Source organism: Cervus canadensis, chromosome 3, assembly GCF_019320065.1.
Source record: "Cervus canadensis isolate Bull #8, Minnesota chromosome 3, ASM1932006v1, whole genome shotgun sequence".
Taxonomy (NCBI): Eukaryota; Metazoa; Chordata; class Mammalia; order Artiodactyla; family Cervidae; genus Cervus; species Cervus canadensis.
Genome location: NC_057388.1, coordinates 109,852,510 through 109,879,123, shown reverse-complemented (window position 1 = coordinate 109,879,123; position 26,614 = coordinate 109,852,510). Strand labels below are relative to the sequence as shown.

Below are 26,614 nucleotides of genomic sequence, written 5' to 3'. Positions count from 1 at the left end.
GTCAACCTGAATGTGGTTCCAAGGTTCTACTGAGTTTTATTTCCCTGAGCACTAAACATTTGGAAGATTTTAGTTTACACATGGGAGTTTTGTTAATCAGGATTTTTTGATCAGTCAAAAGACTCTTGTTGTTCTTTAACCATGTTCTATCCTATCTGATTTAGTGAGATTTAGAGTTGGAAAATTGCTTCTTCAGGTTTATATTTTATGTTTTATTAAATTAACAAAGCATTTTGTTGGAAGATAAAAATATTAATGCCTTGAACATTTTTACAGATGAACAAGAAGATGAAGATGCCATAGTCAACAGGATTTCGTATGTATTTTAGTGTTCAGTTCTCGTGTTTCTAATTCTAGAGTCATGAATTTTCAAAACTTAATTCTGCCCTTTGGGCAGTAATATGGAAAATATTCACCTAAAGTATTACAGCAACTTTAAAGTATTACAGCAGCTTTTTCAAGAAAGTTCATGTAAGCAAACACATGGATAATTGTGGACTGATAATCTGTTGAAATTTGCTTGCTTAAGGAGCCAACAGAAGGTCTTGGTCATCTCTCACCCTCTCTCAGCCCACACCATGAAGTCCTGTTGGCTCTGTTGTCAGAGTGTGCTGCATTTCAGAAGGCGACGTTTCTAGAACTGCCTTCAGTTCTGAGGAACACTTTTCTGCCGTTGTATAAGCAGTCACCATGTCTGCATTTTCTGGCTTGACTCAGGGCCCTACTTTGAGGACCCTTTGTTGGCATTTAGCTCTGCCACATCAGCCTTTTATGGATAGTTCTCATAGCCACTCAAGGGCAGCAGATGGTATGACCCTGTTTTGTATCTCTAAGGCCAGTCACAATACCTTCTAGAAGGTTTTTGATGTAAGGTCCACTGTTATATTTATGGTGACTATATATTCAGGATTTCTGGGTAACTTTTGATTTAAAAAACACTTGCGTGTCCTCATACACTTACTCCTTGGTCACATACACCTCCCAGCTTTAGACTGGGAAGCCACGGTGGGCCTTTACAGCTGGGCTGCTAGCCAGTGTGCTGAGGGCCGAGAGGGAGAGGGGCTAGGAAGGCTTCATGGGGCAGAAGACACAGAGGGGCCCCGAGGGGGGGGGGCTGACTGCCCAGACACCCGGAGCCTGAGAACCCGCTCCCTGTGAAGAGGTGGGTGAGCCTGACAGTGTGTGGGCCCTTTCGTGGCCGGGGAGCTCGGGGGGGGTGGGGCTGGGAGTCTCGTGCAGGACCCGGGAGCGGGGCCTGTGGGTGTCAAGGACGAGCAGTGTGGCCGTCACAGTTGGAGGGCAGAGACGCAGGTCACGGGAGGTCACTTGGGGTAGGTGCCCGAGTAGGCAGTGCACCTGGGATGATGTGTCCCCACTTTTCCCAGGAAACAGGCTGCCTGTCCAGCAGAACCACTTCGTAAGCCTTCTCCTGTGTCTGAGTTGAATTGTATTTTTGACAAGTATCATGTGGTCTACAATAAGAAATTTATCAGTGATTTGCTAAACAGGGGAGGTTATCTTTGGCTTTTAAGTAGGAAAACACTTCTCTTGGTTACCACAAGATGGCACTGGCCTCAAAGTTACTCTATTAGATGTGTTTTGAGCATTTACTATGATTTTTTTTTCTTATATTTTCCTACATGTATTTTCACATTCTTTCTACATTAAATTTAATGGAAGGGATATTAAATTAAAATATCATCTCTAATTTTAGTGAGGGAGGTTCCATTTTCCTTTGCCATTTTAGTCTTCAAAAAACTTTAAAAATTAGATATAAAATTTTAAGCATTTTGGATGTGTATAACTGAGAAAGTGAAAGCCCCTTATGGGCCCTCTCCTAGGAGTTGTTATATATTATGCTAGATTTTTTTAATGTACCTCTTTTCCTGTGTGAAAATATACATGTTGGGGGAGGGGGATGGGAGAGAGCATGGTTTATATTTATTGTCTGTGCTTTTTCTTTTTAACTTAATTTTAGACATTTTCCATATTATACATTTTGAGCTATCTTATTTTTAAAAATGACAAAATCATCTTTTAAATATTGTTTAATAGTTTCCTACAATTTATTATAAGTTTATTTAATCTTTACCTATTTTAAGAGATAGTAGACCAATGGCTTTGTAAGTTTTTTTTCCAGAAATAACCCTTAAGTCGTTTTTCATACTGTTTTCACAGGTATTTTTTTCACCTGAAACAGTTGTTGCATTGCTCTTAGCATATATTGCCAGCATTGTTAATTAAATGCAATTGTGAAATAAATACTTAAATTTAAAAGAAGAATGAGACTACAATTTATTCTTCACAAAATGTGTGAAGTACTCTGTCTCCAGTCTCTGTCTGCTTTAGGCCGATTTGGTAGACTTAATGGTCTTTTCACAGAGTAAGTTTTAGAGTTGGTCTAGTTTAACTTCTGGGACCATATGTATATCATTTGTCTTCCAACTGCATATACTCAATGAAATGCACATTAATTCGTTTTGGATTTAAAAACTTGAAGAGTTTGGTTCTGTTCTTTTTGAATGACTTCTGTAGTCTTTGCTTTTTCCAGTCACTGGTGACATTGACTCTCCTCTTCCAGGTTGTTTCTGAGCACGTTCACTCTGGCAGTGTCGGCTGGAGCAGTCTTGCTTCTACCTTTCTCGATAATCAGCAATGAAATCCTGCTTTCTTTTCCTCAAAACTACTATATTCAGTGGCTGAATGGCTCCCTGATTCATGGTTAGTATATATGTCTTAATATAATCACAATTAGTGTTTTCATTTTATACTGTACTATATTTAAATTTTTTCCTTTTCTTATTTTCCATATAAATATGGGTCTTCCTTCAGTTAACTATTTGAGTCCTTCATAAAATCAGAAAGTCAGATTTTACTTACTAGTCTGATTCTTAGTTGTGAAAAGCTTTTCTACAAGAAGCAGTGTTTATACTGTGATTTTGATAGATACATTTTCATTTAATTATTTAGCAAGAGAATTTTGATTTATCTGGATATGTCAGAACTCAACCTCCATTTCAGACCTTAAAAAACAAAGAAACATAGTTTCTATTTTATTTATTTGTTGTTAATTTCTTTAGTTACTTCAGAATGTGTGATAGAAGGGGGAAAAACTGTTCTGTCAAGGACAGACTTTAAAATTTGTTGTTGTAGTTGTTCTTGGCAAGTCTTGTCTAACTCTTTGCGACCCCATGGCCTGCAGCACATCAGTCTCCTCTGTCTTCCACTATCTCCTGGAGTTTGCTCATACTCATGTCAGTTGAGTCGATGATGCCATCCAACCATTTCATCCTTTGTCGCCCCCTTCTCCTGCCTTCAATCTTTCCCAGCATCAGGGTCTTTTCCAGTGAGTCAGCTCTTCTCATCAGGTGACTGAAGTATTGGAGTTTCAGCTTTAGCATCAGTCCTCTCAATTAATATTCAGGGTTGATTTCCTTTAGCATTAACTGGTTTGCTCTCCTTGCTGTCCAAGCGACTCTCAAGAGTCTTCTCCAGCACCACAATTCATAAGCATCAATTTTTTGGCACTCAGCCTTCTTTATGGTCCAACTCTTAACATCCATACATGACTACTGGAAAAACCATAGCTTTGACTATGTGGACCTTTGTCAGCAAAGTGATGTCTCTGCTCTTTAATACGCTGTCTAGGTTGGTCATGGCTTTCCTGCCAAGGAGCTGCAGTCATTGTCCACCGTGATTCTGGAGCCCAAGAAGATAAAATCTGTCACTGTTTCCACTCTTCCCCCTTCTGTTTGCCACAAAGTGATGGGACCAGATGCCATGATCTTTGTTTTCTGAATGTTGAATTTTAAGCCAGCTTTTTCACTCTCCTCTTTTACCTTCATCAGAAGGCTCTTTGTTCCTCTTGGCTTTCTTCCATAAGAGTGGTATCATCTGCATATCTGAGGTTATTGTTATTTCTCCTGGCAATCTTGATTTCAGCTTGTGCTTCATCCAGACCAGCATTTTGCATGATGTACTCTGCATATAAGTAAAATAAGCACGGTGACAACATATAGCCTTGATGTACTCCTTTTCCAATTTTGGACCAGTCCGTTGTTTCATATCTGACTCTAACTGTTGCCTCTTAACCTGCATATAGGTTTCTCAGGAGGTAAGTAAGGTGGTCTGGTACTCCCATCTCTTTTAGGATTTTCCCATTTTGTTGTGATCCACACAGTCAAAAGCTTTAGCATAGTCAATGAAGCAGAAGTAGATGTTTTCTTGGAATTTCCTTGCTTTCTCTATGATCCAGTGAATGTTGGCAATTACATCTCTGGTTCCTCTGCCTTTTCAAAATCCAGCTTATATATCAGAAAGTTCTCTTGTCATGTACTGTTAAAACCTAGCTTGAAGGATTTTGAACATTACCTTGCTAGCATGTGAAATGAACACAGTTGTATGGTAGCTCTCAGCATTTTTTGGCATTGCCCTTCTTTGGGATTGGAGTGAAAACTGATTTAAAATTTAATGTGGTTAAAACAATAGTGACTTATTTTGGCAATGTGGTATAGTGCTTTGAAGCAAAATAGATCTAAATTTCAATCTTGGCTCTGTGATTTTCTGGAAATGTTTAATGAGGTAGAACATTTTAATTTGTAAAATATATACAAAGATCTAATACATATATCTTTTTAATGTGTTTCATTGTCTTTTGCCCACTTTTTTCCATATTGAATTATGTTATCTCTTTATGTGTGAAACGCATCAGCTACTTATCAGATTTTTGTAAGTATGTTTTTCTGGTTATTTTACTTTTTTTTTTTTTTTTTATTTTACTTTTTAATTTTGTGTTTTTGGTTGCAGGCTTTTTGCTTTTTATGTGTCCAGTCTTTTTCTTCCTTTGGTTTCTGTAATTTGTTTTTGTATTTAGAAGATGATCTCCCTTCATGAGATGTGACAAATACTCCTTTTTTTCTTATTGTTTAAAAAATGGTTTTGTTTGCATGTAACTGTTTAATCCATTTGGAGTTTATACAGATAACTACCTTTTTTCTTACCCCGTTGTGTTTGTGTTTAAAGAAATACATATTTGCTGTAGAAAATTTGGAAAGCAAAATTTGTAGTGAAGAAAATTAGTATTACAGTCTCACAATCCAGAGAATTACTGTGAATACTGTTACCTAAACCCTTGGATATTGTGTGTGTGCATGTGAACACATAACTGAATAAATAATGAAATGGAACCCTAATGGAATTCAATAGATGAGAAATTTACGCTTTTAAATTTACATTTCTTTAATTACTAGTGGGGGTAGGCGTTTACAAAGCACATTTATTGGTCATTTGTATTTGTTCTTCAGTAAATTGCCCTCCTGTATTTCTTGTGTCCATTTTTGCAAGTTTTTAAGTATTAACTGTCAGGTTAATTGCAAATGTTTCCTTCCCAGTTGTCCGTTAATACTGCTTATCCTGTTTGTTGACAAGAAGAATTTTGACACCTTAGTCTGTTGGGTATTTTACCCTGGGCTTGTGCTTTGTGTCACCCTTGGAACTGGAAACAAATGGAGTCACTGATGCCTGAAGACCAGATGAAGTCAGTAAGGTTAGGACTAGTTGTCAAGTGAATAAAGAGAAATTACTCCATTTTTGTTGCTTAGCAATTGAACTCAGGCAAATTAAGGTCTTTACTGAAACTGATACAAAAAAGTAAGCCATCTACTGGAGAGTCACTATGAAAGGTAGGAAACAACCTGGAAAGTAAGGTGAGTTGTGTTTATCAATGGCAGGTTCAAAAATGTATTTATCAGTGATTTTTCTGGTGAATTACTTTCAGAAAACAGTTTGTTAACTAATCAGTAGTTAGATAATATGTGATTTGCAAATGTTTTTGGCACATGTTGTCTGAAATGCTTGCTGAAGACTCTTCCCTTTGGCCCTTGCTTTCCATAAGGCTGTCGGTTCTGTGGTGCATGCATTTTGAGGATTGGGCTCCAGGTGTTTTCCCAGAAGTGCAGGTCTCAGTCCAGGCTAACCAGAATTATGAGGGAACTGGCTTTTGTTTCCAGTTTTACCAAACAGAAAATGCACGATATACTTAATGACCTTTAGATAATCTAATCATAGCCATTTATTTATTCTTTTTATGGACTGAAAGTAAGAACTGTCAGTACACTATGTGCTATGTATTTATGCTGGAGTCTTAACGTTGGAAGTAAATGTATTTGTTTGTATTGGTTGCCTTTCTGGTTATAATGTAAGAGGTGTAAGCTCAGGCATTGTATTTTGTTTATGAATTAGGGCTTAGAAAAGTGCTTCCCACATAGTGGTAGCCCAGTAAACGTGTGTTGAATGAGTGGGTAAGCTGTAAACAGTAGCTTTAAGCACCAGTGACCACGTTGGCTGAAAGTTGGGGAGCCAGAGGAGGAGCCCCTAAGTTACGATGTTGTTTCTAGATACGTTCTTATGGTAGGTCTTAGGAAGTCCTAGCCGCCAGTGCTGGACGTTGTTCTCGAGGGTTTCATGAGCCTCACTCTGTTTCTGCTTCTGGTTTTTTGGTAGAGCTGCTTGTAGTGAATTTCATAAAGCTTCATATTTATCTTTCTCTTCTGAATTCATAGTTGTGTTTAATCTTGTGGATGACATCCAAGGAGTATTTGTTTCTTTAGATTGTCTTGGGGTTGAAGATTCGTCAACCTTAGATATGCTTGCTTCTTTGTTTTTTTAAAATTACAAGCATTAATGGGGCCAGACTGTCACAGCGGAGCACCCAGGGTGTAGTTCAGTGTGAGGCTGAAGGCAGTGGTGACAGGAGCCGGGTTGGCTGTGGAGAGTGTATGTCTGCGTTGCTGTGGCGGCACGTAACCTCCGTCCCGGGCACCGTGGCCACTCTTTCATGCACTCCCTGGGTGATGGCAGGTGGCTCGGGGAGGAGGCTGACGGGGCCTGTGAGACTAGGACAAGGTCATCTGTCCACTTTACTATGAGACTCCTCTGCTGAGGTCTCCTTTTGATGGGATGCAAATCATTTCACATTTTTTTCCCATTCAGGGTGGGCTGTCTGCACACCTCTTCTCCAAATCTCCTTGTTACTGGTTTTCCAGTCATGCTCCTTCCAAGTCCCTGACCTTCCAGCTGAGCCACAGGCCAGTATGAATGTATAATCATGTGTCTGGCCGTTCCTGAGCAAAGTGAGTGATCAGGTGCACTGCCCAAAGTCCTGTCCATTGGGAGGATTCTCCATCACTGCTGGCCTTTGTAGATGTCCCAGGGAGGGCTGTCCCCCTGGGGGCGGTGTCTGCATGTTTGGCATGTCTGTGAGCCAGGCCCCGTCTTCTCTTCCTCTGCCAGCTGATCAGAAGGAATGCCCACCAGGCCACAGGTACAGTCCAGCTAGGGGAGAGACGTGGGGACCGTGGGCATCTGGGCCACTTTCATGTGACTTTCTCATGCCTTCAGGGCCTGCTCAGGCACGATCACCAGTGCATCTGATGTTGGGGTGTTGCTGCGCACATCCACTTTATGGCTTGGCACGCCCGCCAGTTCATGCTGGCCCACTCAGGGTGCATGGTGACTTGGTGACCCACAGCTAAGTGTTCAGTCTCTACTAAGCCTGACAGCAAGCCAGTAACTTTCTCAGAGGGAAGGTAGTAGTTACTTGCATGGGGATGGCAGGACTTTGTTCCGAAATCCCAAGGGCCTTTGCTGTGATTCCCCTCCAGGGTCTGTCATGGGCTCTGAACAGCATCCTGTCTGCTGCTGACACTTCCAGCACCATTAGATCTGCTGGGTCATAAGGCCGAGGGCAAAGCAGCCTGCAGGGCTGCCTGGACCTGCTGCAGAGCCTTCTCTTGTTTGAACCCTGCTCAAAACCAGCAGCTTTCTGCATCACTTAGCAGTGGGCCAGAGCGACGCACCCATGCAAGGAGTATGTTCCTTTCCAAATCCCAGGAAGGCCCCGAGCAGTGCGCCTCTCCTTGGTGTAGGAGAGGCCAGGTGCCACAGCCTAGAAGGGCTGGGACCCAGACCGCTGGGCCCTGGAGTGTCTTCCGACAAGTCGAGTCGTTGCTGCTGCTTGCTCACTAGGTCTGACTAGCGTACTGTCATCTGTGCAGTGGAGCAGTGTGCAGTCCCCTGGAGGGGAATGGTGATGGAGACCCCCCAAACTCAGTTGTGACATAGGGCCAGGAGGAGCTGGGCCCCGAAGTCAGGACAGTGAAGATGAGTTGTTTGCCTTGTCAGCTGAAAGCAGACTGCTTCGGTGGGCCTCATGGGTGGGCTTTCCCAGTTGGCCCCAGTGATGAAGAACCGGCCTGCCAATGCAGACCTCATGGCCAGGGATGGAGAAAAAAGCTTTTGTCACATCGGTAGGCATACCAGATACCAGGACATATATTCATTTGCCCTCACAGTGAAGCCATGTCTGCTGCAGCAGCTTCACTGTAGCACCCCCTGGTTGAGAGTCGCTCACTGGTTAAGCTGCTGAGAACCCACAGTCATGCTCCAAGGTCCCTCTTGGGGATGTGAGAGTCAGCCCCTTCTCATCTTTCAAGTCCTCCATGGCTGTGCTAATCCCCGCCTTACCTTTAGGAACATGAGATTTCTGGTGGGTTATGGTTTCCAGGTTAGAGGTGGTTCAAGTGGCTTCTGCTTTGCCTTTCTCACTGTGATAGCTCTTATTCTGCAGGTTGGGGAACTCTGTGGGGATTCTGCCTGCATTTGAGCATGTCCGTTCCAGCTAGGCATTCCAGACCTGGGGAAAGAACTGCAGCACAGGCTCAGGGGCCACTGTGAGACGTGTGCAGCCTGAGCTAAACTCCCTTGACTCCCTGACCTCCACAAGCCCCTGCTCTGACCGGGGTGATGTTTTGGGTCCCCCGGAGGTAGTGTCATTTCAGAGTCAGAGTTAGTAGTCCCCGAATGTCTGATGATTTCTCTTACCCCAGGGCAGTGATGGTATCCGTATTCATGTGTTAATCATTTGCCATCTTGTGACATTTACGGGATTTTCTTGAATTATTTTTTGTCTTTTTTGTTAAATGTTTTATAAATTTATGCTAAATTCTTTGAGGCCTGGGAACATGTCTTAAATTCTCTTAATCTCCCATGAGGCACCTGTCCCAGTTCTTGCACAGGGACAAGTAAAGATTCATTGATTGGGTGAGTAACAGTTATTAATTATATTATTAGGAATACTTTGCTAGAGTGGACTTAGTTTAAAAACAAATTTAACGGCTTATTCTGGAAAATTATCAGTATGGAACGATTGTGCCTTTGATGTGTAAATCACATGAGGATTAGAGGCTAAAATATGTGCTGATGGTGCTTTGATATCTATAAATGTATTCAGCTTAGTTTGAAGACAGTGTTTGGATCTTGGACATGTGTTTGAAATGTTTCATGTTAACTGTATTACCTTGGAATTACAGGATTCTGGGCCAGAATTTAGTGACATTAATAAATAGAATATTCAACTTCGTTCTAAATCACTATCTTGCAGTAAGATGTAGCTCTCTCTACGATGAGAAAATTATAAAAACATTTTCTTCAAAAACATAGAAATGATATTGGCACTGGAGTGGGTCAGGTTGATAGTCTTCTGCTCATTGATGGTTTTAGCTGGGGCCATTTGTCACTGTCAGCTGGACGCTAAGAGAGATGGGGTTCATTGTCCCCTTGGTGTGGGCCATGACATGCCGGTGATTATAGTTTGTTATAGGGTGGTACAAAAGGGACTGAGAGGACCAGCGAAAATCATAGCTGCAGTTTGTACTATTTTTAATTCTAATTTGTTATTACAATTATAATAGGGAAAGAATTAAAATAGAAGACAGTGTCTGTTGTGTTCACTTTCTGTATCTTTACTATTAAAAAGTAAGTAGAGAAGTACGGAGTTCTCCAGATGGACCACCATGCAGCTGCTTAGTGACTTTCCCTTCTTGAGTGGTGAGACTGCTTTGGGACTGGGTGAAGGCAGTGGTCACACAGTGTTGTATGCACACTAAATGCCACTGAATGATCCACTTCAAAATGACACTTTCATGTATGTGAGTTTGAAATGAACATAAAAATGAAACTGTCATATACCTTTGGATATAATCAAGTTATAACCTTAAATAAGGAAATAGTTCTTCAGTTTTTGAGGTATTTTCTCTCAGCTAAGCTATCTATACTCACTTATGACCAGACAGAGATACACATGTATAATATGATTGACCATTTTAAGATTCAGCCTGTTGAAAGATAACCACAGTGAATCTGGCTTGACTTTGCAAGGTATATGTGCCTTATTTTGATTTGTCAGCAAGAAGAGCCAGTATGATACTTTGGACATGATGCAAGAACAGCCCCAAATCCATCTTTGTTTTATACATTTTCAAGACCCACAGAAGGTCAAAAAATTCAAACTTTTGGATTATAAGCAATTAAAAAGAAAAAATAGATATCATGTTTACTTATGTGTAAACATTAAATCAAGTCAGTTCTTACTAAATTTTAAGGTATCATTTTTTAGTTAAATGTTACTAACAATTTCTAGTTAATTGGTCTCAATAATTCAGTCATTTATTATAATGTGCATTATTCTAGTTGTATAGTTACTTGATATTTATTATTTATAATGGTGAAAATAAAAAACAATATAAGTAGGAAATTTGCTTAAATTTTGGTAGATCCAAACAGTGGAGTGCTTTTTTACCATCATTTACCAGATGATGATATAGATGAATATTTGTTTACATAGAAAGATGTTGAAAAAAAAGTTTTTCTTTGAGTGGTAGGATTATATAATATAGAAAATTTACATTTTATAAAAAATTTTGTTTTGGTGTTTGCATTTATAATATTTCTACAGTAGATTTGTATTGCTTTTTTTATTTTAAAAACAAAGTTAAAATGTTTCACAGCTTGTTGCTATAATTGTTCTTTTTGTTTTATTTTCCTTCCAAGTACAGAAGCAAAAGCTATACTTGTGAGGTTCTCACAACACTCACTATTCAAGAGCAAACTTGTAGTCTTTCCTTTAAAGCTTATGCTTTCTTAGAATTTTTTTTATTATATGTCACTTCTTAGCAGTTGGATTAGATCTTCAATTCCAGGGAAATATGGTTTTAACTTAGTTTTACCGCTTTGGAAATTATTGAATATGGCTGAACTTGGATTAATTTTCTAATTTAAATGAATGAAGTTTTTTGTTGTGTGATTAAAAAGTGATAGGGTTTTTTTTGCTTCATAGTGTTATATTTTGTATTGAAATATTTTGTGACTCCAGCAGATGGAGCTAGAAGGTAATGTTTCCATTGGTGATCTGGCAGTTCAGTTTGGTTGGGTTGAGTTTTGAACTAAGTATTCTGGAATTGTTACATAGCTTTTGTTTGTTTAGATACCTCTTTTGAGGATAGACATTGAATATCTTTCGAAACAGTTGTCATTGCAACTGATTTAGATAAACTGCAAGTTTTCTGAATTTTTAGGGTTCTACTGTGTTGGAGCATATGATTTTAGTTTTCTGAAGTAGAGAAATTTAGCTAACATTTTTTCTTTTACAAATTGATAAATAATAATATATAATACAGTAAAGGTGGTGGTAGTAGTATGCTATGTGCTTTAGCCCTAATTTTTAATTTAAGAATGTTTTATCAAAATTATACCACATTCTTAAGAAATATTTATGTGTGTATGTCTGATAATTTGTTTGCAGAATGCTGAAAACTTGTTAAGTTTTACAGTTTTCAAAAATAAAATGACAACTTAGGAGTGTATGGTAGCTTTATTATTTTTCTAATTAAATGTTCTCGTAGTAACTTTAACTTTCTTATATGTTGCAAATTTGATAATTAAATTAGCATGAGCGAAGTCTGAAGCTTTCACACTTATTCTGGTTAATAAATTTAATTTTTTGCATTTAATTATTTAGGTTTTTTAAAAAGCTGGTTATTTACATAGGTGATTATGCTGTTACCTAGTTATATTACCATCAACTCTCAAATTCTTTGTGTCAAGTGAATTTTTCTTACAAAAATAAATGTGGTGGAGGTTATATCTCTTTTTGCAGTTGTGGTTGGTAGAACCATCAGCAGTAATGTTGACTTTCCTGGAAAGAGGGAAGTGGGGGAAAATTAAAAAAATTATATGTGTTATTAATATATAAAGTTCAGTACATAAAAGAAGACCCCAATTTCATTACAAACTTAAATGAATTGTTATTCAGAATCTTTGTGATCATCCTGACTGTTTTCTTCACTTATTGATAAAGATTTCTTTATTTAGATTTTCATGACTATCTTCATTTTAAGTGTGTTGCTTAGTTAGACTAGATATTTTTCCTTATTTGTGATCTTTTGCCTAAGGCAGACTTTTGTTTTTCAACTTTTGATTTCTGGAGAAGAATTTGAATTTGTTTTTTTCACTACATGTAAGGGACACATAATGATCAGAAGGACAAATTCTAGAAGTATATATACTTTTTATATTTAGAAATCAATAATAATGATGTCTGCTTTATAATATGGATGATAATTGTTTCAAATTACAAAGCCTAAATAAAAATTTCCCCCTGATTTTATAAAAGTATAGTGAAGCATTCAAGGTTTATACTCAGGGTTGAAACTATTTGAGTGCACCCTCTGAAGCTGCTGCCACTCTATAATTTGTGATTTTGCAGAGGGTAGAATGTGGATTGTGCTTAGCGAGGCTAGAAAGTAAGCAGACTGAGATCTGTGACTGACTGGGGGCCCAGCTAGCATCTGCATCTCAAGAAGCTTTGCTGCTCTCTGCCCTTCTTAGGCATTTTGTGGGGAAGTTATATGATACAGGGGTGTGGAGGATTTCGAGTTTCACAAAGGAGTTTAAATATGATTTTTAAGGGTCTTTTTGATATGCCCCTTATAGAAGGCTTAGAACGTGTAGGCAGGCCAGTGGGAAGAAAAAAATCATCCATAATTCTACTGTGTTCACATTGTTAATAATTTGGTATATTTCTTTGCAGTTTATTTTCTGAGCCTATTTTTTGTCATTTTTGTTTTCATGTATTTTTAATGCCATATTAGAATACAGAGTATTGTTGTGTAAGCTTTTTTTGGTGTAATTAATGAGAATTGTTCTTTTAAGGAAAGGGTCGAGAGCTGCGACCCCATGGACTGTGGCCCACCAGACTCACCTGTCCATGGGATTCTCCAGGCAAGAATACTGGAGTGGGATGCCTGCCTTCCTCCAGGGGATCTTCCCCACCCAGGGATTGAACTTGCATCTCTTATGTCTCCTGCATTGGCAGTTGGTTTTTTTTTTTTTAACCACTGGTGCCACCTATCTGGCGTAATTGCTGATGTGCTTTGGAATTTTCAGATTTTGGACCATTTGCATTATGTTGAGACAGGGCGGGGAGAGGCACTGATGATAATTTAACATTTTGGTATGTTATTTCTCTTCTGTTGTTCATGAGTGCTCTGTGAGTTAAGTTTTAGCCCATTTTACACATGAACTAGGATGGCAGCGGAGAAGGCAATGGCACCACACTCCAGTACCCTTGCCTGGAAAATCCCATGGACAGAAGAACCTGGTAGGCTGCAGTCCATGGGGTCACACAGAGTCAGACATGACTGAAGCGACTTAGCAGCAGCAGCAAGACGGCAGAATTCAAGTCCCTTTTCTAGGTTTTGTATAGCTGTAGGTGCAAACCCAGGCTGGTCAGACATAAAGTGCCTCTCACTTGGACATCTGCTACCAGGCCTGGGAACGTCTTAAATCATGAGCAGTGTGGATCTCTTGTTGTGCACTAAGTACACAGAGTTCATTCAGCATTTTGTTGAAGTAAGGTTTGTTAAAAACTTTCTGCATTTGAAAGACATATTGGTATCTTTAGGCTTGGATGTACAAAAGTGTTCTGTTTTAGTGTTTTCCAAACTGGTCAGAAGCTCAGCTAAGCATTTTGTTTTACTGAGATGGATAGAATCAATGGGCTATCATATTCTCAGCTTAAACATGGCCCTTAGGAAAATCTTGTGAAACAGGTGTTCTCTTTTTGGCAGACCAAAAAAGGGCCCTCATGCTCTCATGAGCCCTTAGGATCTCATGAACTGAAGTGAAGATTTTCCAAGATAGTATATTTATTGGAGGCTGTGGGAAAGAGTTTGCTTCCAGGTTCATTCAAGTTGTTGCTCATTTTGGTTCTTTGTTGTTGTGGGCCTGAGGCCCCCGTTTCTCTGCTAGCTGTTAGCCAGGTGCCAATCTGCCCTGTAGATTACCGGCCTCTTTTCTCAGGTTTTTCATGTGACAGCCCCCCCCACCCGCCCCCTTCCCCAGCAAAGTTGTGTCAAGTCCTTCCCTGACTTACCCTTCTGCTGCATTTCTGACTCCTCTGAGAGAAAGTTCTCTGCTTTTAAACGCTCCTTTGGTTAGGTTGTACCCACCTGGCCTATCGAAGATGGTTTCCCTGTCTCTCTTTATTAAAGTCCACAGCCTTAATTGTATCTGCAACATTCTTGTCTCCATGTATATTGGGTTGAAAGTGTTTCCCCCAAGTTCATATCTGCTTAGAACCTCAGTACATAACCTTATTTGGAAATAATATCCTTGCTGATATAATTAGTAAATTAAGGCCAGGATGAATTAGGGTGGGCCCTAGTCCAATAACTAGTATCCTTACAAGAAGATAAAACAGAGACTTACACAGTGGGAAGAATGTGAAGACACTAAGGCAGAGGTTGGAGTGATGCGTCTACGAGGCCAGGAGTATGCCACCTCTAAGGAAGGAGTCTTCTTAGAACCTCTGCAAGGAGTGTGGTCCTTCTGACACCTTGATTTTGGACTTTTAGCCTCCACAACAGTGGGAGAATAAGTTCTCATTGTTTGAAGCTTTGTCCAGTTTGTGGGACTTTGTTACAGAAGCCCTAAAAACGAATATACCATGTAGCATATTCACTAATAATACTGGATAACAACTCCAGGGATTAAGGCATGAATATCTTTGGGGATTTGCTCTGCTTCCCATGAGCCTACAGCTGAGTACAAAGCAGGAAAATACAACCCATAATGAAGAGAAAAGTCAGTCAGAACTTGGAATTGACACAGATTCAAAATTCGTAAATAAGAACACTGAAACATTTCTTGTAATTCTGTTTCATTTGTTCCAGGAACTGGAGGAAAGACTGAACATACTGAGACATGAAAGATGTAAAAAATAACCAAATAAACTTCTAGAGATGAAACCTGTAATATCTGACATGAAATGTACTGGATGGGATAAAAGCAGATTCGATATTACAGAAGAGCTCAGTGGATTCTAAGACATAGCAATAGAAAACTGTCTAAAAAAGAAACAAACAAACAAAGATGACTGAAAAACCAGGGCATCAGTGATATAAGTGATGTTCCTGAAGGAGAAAGGGTTAAGAAAAATATTTGAAAGTACTGAAAGAAAAAAGCCCTGCCAACTTGGTTTTGTATCCAGTGAAGATATTTTTCCAAAATAGAGTCAAAATAAAGACAGTCTCATATATACAAAAGGTGAAAGTTCATCACTGCAGACCTATACTACCACCAATAAGAGACACCCTCCAAGCAGAGGCAGAGTGGTAGAAGACAGAAATCTAGACCTTATAAAACAGAATGAAGAGCTCTAGACGTAGCTAATTTGTGGGTAAATATAAAAGAGTATTTATCATATGTCTTATGAAAAGAGAATTGGCTGTTTAATAAAAAATAGTAGCAATATATTTTATAGTGTGCAAGTAGAAGCACATGCCACCAATAGCACAAGGGCAGGAGAAAAGCAGTGGAAGTAGACTGTAAGGGTCATAAATGCTGTATGTGAAGTGTTGTACCTCTTGCAGGCAGATTGTGATGATTTAAAGGTGTGTATGGTAAACCTCGAGCAGCCCTAAAGAATCTCAAAGAAGAGATATAGTCAATAAGAAAGCAGAAGAAATAGAATGGTATCATAACAATGGTTAATCCAAAGGATCACAGAAAAAGCAGGCACGGGAGGACCAAACAGTGGGGCAAGTAGTAAACCGAGAGCAAGCTGATGGACTTAAACCTGGTCGTGTCAGCGACCATCAGTGGTCTGAGCATTCCGATTCAAAGGCAGAGATCATTATGCTGAATGAAAAAGAAAGCACAAATATATGCTGCCTATAAGAATCTGCTTAAAATGTACACACACACACTGGTTAACAGCAATAGGAGAAAAAAGATTTACTATACTAAGGAAAAGGAAGATGAAATAATTAGTGTATTATTATCAGAGAAAGGTAAAGAATGTTAACAGGCATAAAGATCATTTCATAATGATGAAGGGGTTCATTTATTAAAAGAACATAGTAATAAACTTACCTACTGAAAAAATGCCTATTTACTATACATAGCTATTAAATGCATGGGCTTTCCTGTTGGCTCAGATGGTAAAGAATCTGCCTGCAATGTGGGAGACCTGGGTTCGATTCCTGGATTGGGAGGATCCCCTGGAGGAGGGAATGGCTACCCACTCCGGTATTCTGGCCTGGAGAATTCCATGGACAGAGGAGCCTACAGTGGGCCACAGTGCATGGGGTTGCAAAGAGTCAGACACGACTGAGCGACTTTCACTATTAAACAAATGAAGCAAAAACTTAAGAAAGGATTAATGGTCAAAGTTACAATTATGTTCATATATGTAACTATCTCTTTTTCAATAGTTGATGGGACAAGTAGCCAGGAAAAATTAAGGATATAGAAGACCTGAATAAAATTAAGTATATTGGCCTAAGTTTTATTTATGGAACACTGCCCAACAGTTGTGGAATACACATTCTTTTCAAGTACTCTGGGAATGTGAACCAAGAAAGCCATATTCTGCGCCATTAAACAAATCTCAATACTTGAAGTCATAAAAGATGCTCTGTAATGACAATAAAATTAAATGGGAAATCAGTGACAGCAACATTTGGTAACTAAATAACATAATTCACAGTAACTCAAAGAATAAATCAAATGGGAAATTTGAAAGTACTTTGACCTCAATGAAAATGAAACTAAAGCATTCCAAAATTTATGATACAAAGATACCTATTTTAGAAAAGGAAATAAAGGTCTCGTACAGTGTCCACCATAAGAAACTAGGAAAAGGAGAGCAAATGAATCCCAAAGTAAGGGGATGGGAAATAAAAAAGATGAGAGGAGAAATGAACAAAATAGAGAACAGAAAGCATAGAGAAAATCAATGAGAAGGTCAATAATTTGGTAAAGATTTAGCCAGATTGATCAGAAAAACAGATACCAGTTATCAGTATCAGGATATCATTACAGATTCTACAGCTGTTAAAAACATAATTAGTATGTATTATGAAGACCTTTATGTCAACAAATTCAACAACTTAGAGAAATGGAAAAATTCCTTGAAAGGTGAAAACTACTGAAACATTCTCAGGCATTATGGTAATGTTTCAAACATTCTCAGAAGCAAAACTCTAGGCTAAGAAGACTTCATTGGTAGTCCTCCCAAGTATTTAAGGAAGAAATAATGCCAATTCTACACAGACTTTTTAAGAAAATTGAAAATGAGATAATACTTCCCAACTCTGAGGCCAGCATTACCCTGATACCAAACCAAAACCAGATAGACATATGTGAAAACTATAGGTGAATATTGTTCGTGAACATAGATGTATAAATTTTAAATATAATTTTAGCAAATCAAATATAACAATATATAAAAAGGATAGTATATCATGACTTTTGACAAAAGCAGTGGATTTAATTTACCATATGCACATACTAAACCAGGAAATTCCTATGGTCACCACAATATATGCAGAAAGAGCATATGACAAAATTCAGTGTCCATTCCTGATAAAATCTCTCAGCAAATTAGGCATGAAAGGGAATTCCCTCATCTTAATAAAGAGCCTCTGAAAACCCTACAGGTAACATCATACTTAATAATAAATGTTTTTTACCTGAGCTTCCCCTCACCACTTCTGTTCTGGTGGTTTTTAAAGAATAAATGAGATTTTTATTCTTTATAAATAAAGAATAAATAAATAAAGGAAAGAGTAAAACTGTCTCTAATAACAGATGACATGACTGTATTGAAATTCTTTTTTTTTCTTTTTTTTCCATTTATTTTTATTAGTTGGAGGCTAATTACTTTACATGTATTGAAATTCTGATGGAAATTATTCTAAGAAAGCTATTAGAACTAATCAGTGAATTTTGCAAGGTTGCAGGGATATAGGATCAGTGTATCAGACACCATTGCATTTCACTAGCAATGAATAATTGGAAATCAATTTAAAAACCAATGCCATTTATATACAGTAGAATAAAAAATGTGAAGTGGTTAGGGATGTGTGAGACCTGAACACTGTAAACTAGTCATCACTGCTGAGGAGAATTAAAGCGTGCTGAAATACATGGAGAAGTGTGCTGCTGTGTTCATAGAGCAGAAGACAGTCATGTTAAGGAAGCCCATTAATATGCCAGTTCTCCCCAAATTGATCCATAGATTCAACACCATCTTAATCAAAATACCAGCATGTTTTTTTTGGGGTGGGGGTGGGGGTAGAAATTGAAAAACTGACCTACGACTTAGATGGGAATTTAAAGGACTTAGACTCGCCAAACACCTTTGAAAGAGAACAAAATTGGAGGACTGACTGTGGGACTCAAAGTTTATTTTAAGGCCGTAGTAACCGACACTGCTGTTTGCATCAACACAGAGATGGACAGATAGGCTCACTAAATGGGGTACAGAGTCCAGAAATCCATCCAAACGTACTGTACATTTGTTTGCAACAAAGATGCAAGGGAGCCTTGGTGGGAGAGACTGTTTTCGGTGTATGGCGCTGGAGCAGTTGGGCAGTCATGGCTTCAAATGAGCTTCAGTCCATGCCTGGCACCACGTGTAGAGAGTGATGCAGAAGAACCAGAGACCAACACTTGGAGAAGGACGCATAGGAGCAAGTCTTTGCCGTTGGGCTAGACTGTAATTTCTGGGGCAAGATAGCTAAAGCATGACCCGTAAAGAAAACATTGATAAATCGCACTTTGTCAACATTAGGAAAGCTTGTTCTTTGAAAGACAGTGTTAAGAAGGTGAAAAGATAATTCACAGAGTGGGAGGAAGTATCTGGAAATCATATGCCTGATAAAAGACTTGTAATCAGAGTATATAAAGAACTGCCAAACTCACTAAGTACAACCCAATGAAACAATGGGCAACAAATTTGAAGAGACATATAGCAAAGAAGTTGTAAATGGATGGCAGATAAGTTCATGAAAAGATCTGACGTTATTATCCATGGGGGCAATGCAAACTAAAGCAGTGATGAGATATCAGTGTGCACCTGTGAGAACGACTGAACCTGAAAAGACCATTTTTTTGTCAAAATGTGGATGAGACATCAACTCTGCTGGTGGATATGTGAAATTGTATACTCACTTTGGAAAACATTTTGGCAGTTTCTTTAAATGTTAAGAAACACACCTACTTTATGACCCAGACATTGCATGCTCACGTATTTACCCAAAAGATATAAAAGCTTGTGTCCATATGAAGACTTGTACTTGAGTGTATAAAACTCTTTTATGTATAAAGCTGTGTTGTATAAACTACGACTTTAGTTGTGAGACACAAATTTAGTTGTGTAAAACACAACTTTAGTTGTGAGAACCACAGCTCAGATAGTTTGCAGGGACATGGATGAAGTGTGGTTAACTGAATCCAATCTGATACAAAGGGGCAGGCTACCGATGCGCCACAGCGTTGAAAAAATCTCAACAGAATTGTGCCAGGTGACAAAAGCCAGGCAAAAACAAGAGCATATACTACATTTACCATGTATAGAAAATTTAAGTTTTTTATAAAAAATATAGTTTTTTACAAAGTGTAGAATCTGACTCTTGGAGTATGGAGTAGGGTAGAGAGTGCAGGAGGCAGTGATTATAAAATGGTTAGGAAACTTGGGAGTGACGGTTGCCATTTGTTATCTTGGTTACCATGACATAACTGTCAAATTTTATGACATTGTACACTTTATGTCAATAAAGTCATAAATTGTCAATAAATTGTACACACTATGTCAATAATAACTCAGCAAATTTGCTACAGATTAACATTTTTGCTTTTTATATATGTTGTGCTTTTTTACCAAGTGAACACGGGTGCTCAGAGAGTCTGGTAGCCTGGTAAGGGAGCTAATTAGCACCGTGTGTTAGTGGCCTCTGGGGATGTGATGGTTATTAAAAGCAAAAAGTCATTAAGTGCTTATTTTGTGACAGACGTGCTCGTTGTCCATGCATTATTTCCTTGAATTCTCAGCATCACCTACAGACATGATCCTCAGCCTCGTGTAGATGACGAACCTGTGACTTAGAAGGGTTGTCACATCAAAGTGCAGGGGCTCGAACCCAGGTCTGTCTAGAAGTCTTGTGTGTCCATTTGGTCACCAACCTATGTGTCTTTCCTGGTTATTAACACAATACAATTGGCTGTAACTATAACCCCTCTGATTGAAGAAGAAGATTAAGATTTTTAGCATCTTTATTTTTTTTTTAAGACTGAAAAGTGGTTAAGTATTTTAGAACAATTTTTATTTTTAAAAGTACAAAGTAAAGTTTTTCCCTCTGAAAGATATGAAACATTGTTTTTGAAGACACTTTGTAAAACATTCTGTTTCCTGCTAAAATAAATATATACTGTAGAATCATTTAACCTATCTAGATTTTTTAATAAGAAACTGCAAATTGATTTTTAATTATATCACCGTGTTTACTAAAGGAAGTACATCTCTCTAGGTAACCTGTACAAGTGCTGCAGTCGTTCTTTTTGTTTATATCCCACGCTATTCCAGAGAGGATTTAGGGCTGTTCTGAAATGTGTGTGTGTGAGTCTGTCACCAGGGCAGTTGGGAGCTGGCTGCTCTGGTTCCCTGAGAGCTCAGTGTGTAACCTCCATGTGTCTGAGACGGAAGGTCCCCGAGGGCAGAGGCGTGTGTCTCCTTCACTGCCACGTCTCCAGTGCCTGAAACAGTGCCATATAAGTAAGGGTCTCGAAAGAACATCAGCTGCCCGTTTTCAAAAGCATTGGATTTTAAATGTATGTAGTGTGTTGAATTTATGCTTAGCATAATTTTTATCTTTGTATAAATTTTAATGAAGATTATAGCCATCAGTTTTAAAGTTGAGTGTGTTATTATAAAAAGTGAGCTGCTGGTCCAAATATCCCAACGAGATACCTAAAGTTCTGTATTTTTAAAAATCAAGTCTTACTATCATCTCAGTTGCTTTTTATTGTGATTTTATGAGTGTAGAATGTGCCAGAAAGGGAAAAGGTGATGTGAACTCGCTTGCCTCTCAAGTTTTCTTTCCCAGTTGGAGTTGCTTACTAAACTTCTGTGATGCGGTCATTTTTAAAAATCCTAGGAATTAGTGTAGCTCCTTGTAGGCTCTGCAGGCTTGGCGGGTTTTATATGACCAGCCTCTGTCATGTTGGGGGATTGCTGTGAAGACTAAATGAGTTTGTATAATATCTGTAAATCATTTAGAACAGTGCTTGGCACATGAGGGCTCAGTAAATGCTAATTATTACTTTTAGGGTTTTATGAGGCTTAAATTAAACAAGATAATACATGTAAAATGGTTAGTAGAGTATCTGGCATTTATTAAGTGCTCAATAAATGCTGCTGACTCTAATTTAAATATTCAGGTGCCAATATGTCTGAAGAGGCTGTGTCTTTGGATTGCTGCATATGTCATATGTTTAGTGAATTTAGACCATGAGGAAAAATTAGTAGTTTCTATATTGACTTTTCCCAATAGTACAGGTTGCAGAGTTGTAAAAATTTTATAGAAATGTGTAATTATTATTCTGATTTCTAAGTTTAGGTCCTTTGTTAGGCCTCTCTATTAAGTTTATGTTTAGCTTTTACTATTAAAAAGTACAGAGCTTTGACTGATAGCACAATTTAGCACAGCAGTTTTCTTTGACAAGGTTGTCAATGTCTAACTCATCTTTCCTTTATTGTTATCCTCATAGGTTTGTGGAACCTTGCTTCTCTCTTTTCCAATCTTTGTCTATTTGTGTTGATGCCCTTTGCCTTTTTCTTTTTGGAATCAGAAGGTTTTGCTGGTCTGAAAAAGGTAAGTAAATGATGTTTTAGAATTAAATTTCTTAAATGAGGAAGTAAATGTCATTCATTGTTGAACTAGAAATAGTAGGCTTAAGCAACTTTTACTGAAATGTAAAACATTTAATAATAGCAATGCCTTGTTAATATTAATAATGCTTTTACAATAATGTTAATAATATTACACATTGAGTCAATAAAAGTGTCAGGAAGGAAGTCATTGTTTGACCTTTGAATGCTTTTTATAGTATGTGCAGAGTTGGTGGAGTGTTCTTTTGTAGAATGAATAAGCCTGGTACAACAGCTATTATTCTTTTCCTAGATACTGTCATTTAGTGTAAAGCATGACATGAAATTCTAAAAATCTTAAGCTGTATCTTGATGTAGAAGTGGTTTCACACCCAGTGTTTGCAGGAGGGCAGCCTGGTAACATGCTGGGTTGTCAGGTTCCCAGGATCCGTGACTTACTGCGAGATGAGTGTGGGAGGCTGAGAAGTGGGCAGAGAGCAGACTGCCAGAGCATCCTAGACAGTTAATCCAGACCTTGTAAGAGGAGTCACTCCCTCTGTCCTTGAATAGTAGGACGTTTTAAAGTGAAGGGAACAACATCTCCATTTATAGCTTGTGGAGTTCTTTGCTATAAAAGCTTGGAATATAATGGAAGGGTTTCGGTAGTTAATACTTTTTGAGTGACTTTTAAAACTTGATGAAATGAGTTCTAGTGTTACAGTTTACAGACACATTACAGCTTTTTAACTTTTAGTTAGAGTTATTCGTATTCATACTGTGGTATATGGTTGGTTTCGTATTTGGTGAATCTACTGAGATCAGAGTGGGGTGGTTGTGTATGGTGGTCAAACCTGCATTGAGAACACTGGCTTTTATATATTTGATTTGTTTTTTATAATGATATATGTAAATTATTTAAGTCATCCATGTAATGGGAACAACTTGTATAGTTTCAGTTTAAACAATAAAAAACATAACAATTAAAAAATAAAAACAACATAAGTTTCTTGAAGAATTATAGAAAGTTTTGTTGTTGAACGGGATTTAGTTCAAACTCTCTTTTTATATCGAAGGGTATTAATGTTACTAAATTGTCTAAGAACCTCGTATCTACCACTGCAGAATTCAAACTAAGACCCAGGGCTTGCTTCTTACCTTCCCAGAGTGTGCAGTTCTTCCCAGGTCAGCACTGTGGGGAGCACAGGAGCAGCCAGCAGGGTGCCTGCTGGGTGGTGGCCGGCCAGGGGCCCAGGGGCAGAGGGGCAAAGGCGTGCTGCAAGGGGGCAGGGGTGTTCTGCAGGGGCGTGGCAGGTAGAAGTGAACAGAGCGGGTGCGGTCTGGAGACTGAAAGACAGAGCTCTCAGAGACTGGATCGTAGAACAACGTCACAGAGGGAACGAAAGGAAAGAACGTGGTCACGGAGAGGAAAGAGGTCATCAGAGACACCTGAGGAAGCAAGCTGTGTAGAATGTGGGGGCCTTCTGATGGGTAGTCATTCACTTGGCAGAGTTTTACTAGGCCCTTACTGAGCAGTAATTCCTGTGCTGTTAGAGGAGCTTGCTGGGTACAGAAACGAAAAGACAGTGTTCTTGCCTTCAAGGGATTCACACAGGGAGAAGTCAGAGATGTTGGAGGAACTTTTATACAGCAAGCTGCTCTGGGAGGGATGTCTTGGTTTGCCTAGAGAATCGGGAAGACTTCAGGGAGGAGTTGTCCCGCCCATGAGCTGAGAATTGCAGGTGAGCATCCAGGCTTGAGCAAAGGCGGAGACACTGTCTGAACTGAAGGAGTGGCCGGTGATTAGCTCAGAGTGGAGAATGGAGACAGAGCGCTGGTCAGGATCAGACCCTGAGGCCCGAGTCCTCTGCCACATAGTCTGGGTTTTATTCTATAGACACCAGGGAGTTGGCACAGGATTGCTGACGAGACTTCTGCGTCTACTGTTCTGTTTAAGCATGTTTAGAGATAAATGCGTGTGTCAGAATGTCAGCATACGTCCCTGGGGAAGGAGTACATGCACTGCACATGCAGAGTGCTCTGGTGGGGACGTCACCGCCCCGAGTCAGTCACGCCCCTGACTCTCAAACAGAGTCACTAAAACGGCCTTGTCAATGCTTGCTTCAAACACGCAGAGTTCCCCACCCCCGCTCTCTGTCTGTCTCATGAATAATCTTATCAAGTGCAGAAACTACATAAAGCTCAGTGTTATAAATGTATTTTCATATTTGAAGATTAAAGGTATGCTCCCTAGGTTATGCTTTATGTAAAAATCTGGTTATTAGTTAAATAGATTATTTTAAAAACAGTGTGCAATATGGACAAACCTCTTGCATCCAGATCATTTTCCTCCCTTCTTGTGAACTAACCAACTGGAAAAGGGACTTGGCTAAATCTGTCGGAGCAGAGTTAGCACCATCTCTAGAATTAAAAACAGTTGATGCAAAAACCCAGTGAGAAGTTACTATTCTCCTTTTCCCCCTTGTCCACCGAGGTCAGAGGGGAGACAGCTTGAGGAGAGGTATAAGAAGGTAAGTAAAGATATTTTGCATCTACAATTACACAGCAGTTCTTCCTTCCAGTTTTTTTACTTCTAGTCTCTTTGTTCATGATTAAAAGAATGCCTTTTTTGAGTGCATTTCTGAGTATGTCTCCTCAGAGTCCCTCTAGCCACCAGCTACATTTCATGGTCTCCGAGGGGACTAATGTGCCCAGTGATTGTAGGATGCAGTGGGCATGACCCATCCAGTTAATTCCCAGACACAGCCAAGGATTAAAAGGGGCGGGGGGAACAGAGCTCAGGATGGTTCCCATTTATGAGACTCTGGTAGCTGGGGGATGAATGGGAGTTGTAGAGACCAAATTAAAGTGTGTGGTCTTTAATAAATGCTGTTGAAGGAAGGGGGAAGGTGGGGTTCTGGCTTGGAGGGGAAGTGGTAGAATAATTCTCCTCTTAGTGTGCTGGCGGTGGGCGTGTGGAAGAGAGATTGCAGGGCTATGGTGAGAGAATCTGTCTTTAGTGTCAGACTGCCTGGGCTGGTTACATCATCTACACCTCAGGTTTTCTTTCTGTAGAGTGGGTCTAGTAATGATAGTTACCTCACTGTTCCATTTGGAAGACTGAATGAGAAGTGATTGTCCACGTGAAACACATAACCCAGGATTGAACTCAGTAAATATTAGGGATTATTGTCACTATCTTAGAGCTTCGTGCATTTAACTGTTAAGTATTCTAGTGTTACATGCATAGATCATTGGGAAGCAATGAAATACAGCAGTCAGCCCTTAATTATTCACATATTAGGCAATTTTATGATTCCACATTATTTTTGCCATTTTGAAATGGCATGTACTGAAGCAGAATCAAAACTGCCTAAGAGAAGGTACATCTACAAGGAACTATATTCAACATTCTGTGATAAACCTAAGGAGAGGAATTTGAAAAAGAATATATACATGTATAACTGAGTCATTTTGCTCTACAGCAGAAATTAATACAACAGTGTACATCAAATATATGTCAGTAAAATTTAAAAACAGTGTGCATCTAGACCTTATTAGAAATGTTTAGAGAGCTTTAAGTCTGAGTAGTCATGGAATGTTATCCACAGTATTTACCTTTTCCAGTTACATGGGAGTTTCAGGGTCTGTTGTCTGTTTCGGTCTAAATGTGTTAGGCATGTTTGTGCCTGCAGTACTGTGCCATCCTGTTACATATGACCATTGGTATTTGCTGCACAGATTCTGAACAGTGTTTGGTAAGATCTCCAGTGCTGTCCACAGGTGGTATTACCATAGGTTGTACCACAGTGAGGAGCTCCACTGCTCTGATGAAGGGGGTGGGTTGCTGACATTTGACATGGATCCCTTTAAAGCGCTTTGTTCATTGGTTACATTTGACACATCTACTTCCAGGGCAACCTTGAGGAGAGCTTTAGAAAGCACCGTAATTGGTAGATTCAGCACAATAATTTGAGTAATGACAAACTTGTAATATGGTTAAGTGAAATTTACTTTTTTTCCCTTCAGCCTCCCTCCTGGTGCTGTTTTACTGCGTCGAAGTCTGGTGGAGCCCCTGAATGGCACATGGCCCCACCAAACGCCCATTGATTCCCCGGGCAGTCGATTTTAAAGCAGCCCCTTGCGTATCGTGCCGAGGTGCGGAAATTGGCCACTGGCCATGGCGGATGCGGAGCTCGAATTGAGAGTCAAATTAGGCAGAATTCTCTACTTAGTTTTTAATTAAACCACTATGTTAATTCAAACAGGACATTTTAGGCCTGGGCGGTTGACCATGTCCTTTTAAGGGCCTTAAATCGCCTTTCTTCTCTCTCCTGGCCTTGGCCTATGTTTCTTTTTTATTGGGCCCATCTCCTAGCTATTTCCCTTCTTTATAATTCTCAAGGGTAGGAGAATATAAGTGGTTTTGATAAAGCAGGTTTTTTTGTTTTGTTTTTGTAAGAAGGTAACTTTTACCTTGGAATTCTGTTAGTAGTTAAATATTAATCTAATTGAGATTATTTTGCAGTCACCTATCTGTATTGTAGTGAGCATTACCTGTGTTCATGT

The 26,614-nt window shown here is 39.1% G+C and overlaps 1 protein-coding gene across 4 annotated transcripts in view; it reads left to right on the top strand.

The window, feature by feature from the left end:
• LMBR1 (limb development membrane protein 1) overlaps positions 1 to 26,614 on the top strand; it is a 132,026-nt gene that overhangs the window by 24,309 nt on the left and 81,103 nt on the right. For 2 of the 4 annotated variants that reach the window (XM_043463981.1, XM_043463977.1), the window contains 3 exons: positions 277 to 316; positions 2,582 to 2,721; positions 21,949 to 22,052. In XM_043463981.1, the coding sequence (XP_043319916.1) occupies positions 277 to 316; positions 2,582 to 2,721; positions 21,949 to 22,052 (284 nt within the window). Of the gene's footprint in view, positions 1 to 276; positions 317 to 2,581; positions 2,722 to 21,948; positions 22,053 to 26,614 lie in introns of those variants that run through there. The other 2 variants (XM_043463978.1, XM_043463979.1) reach the window with 2 other exon arrangements.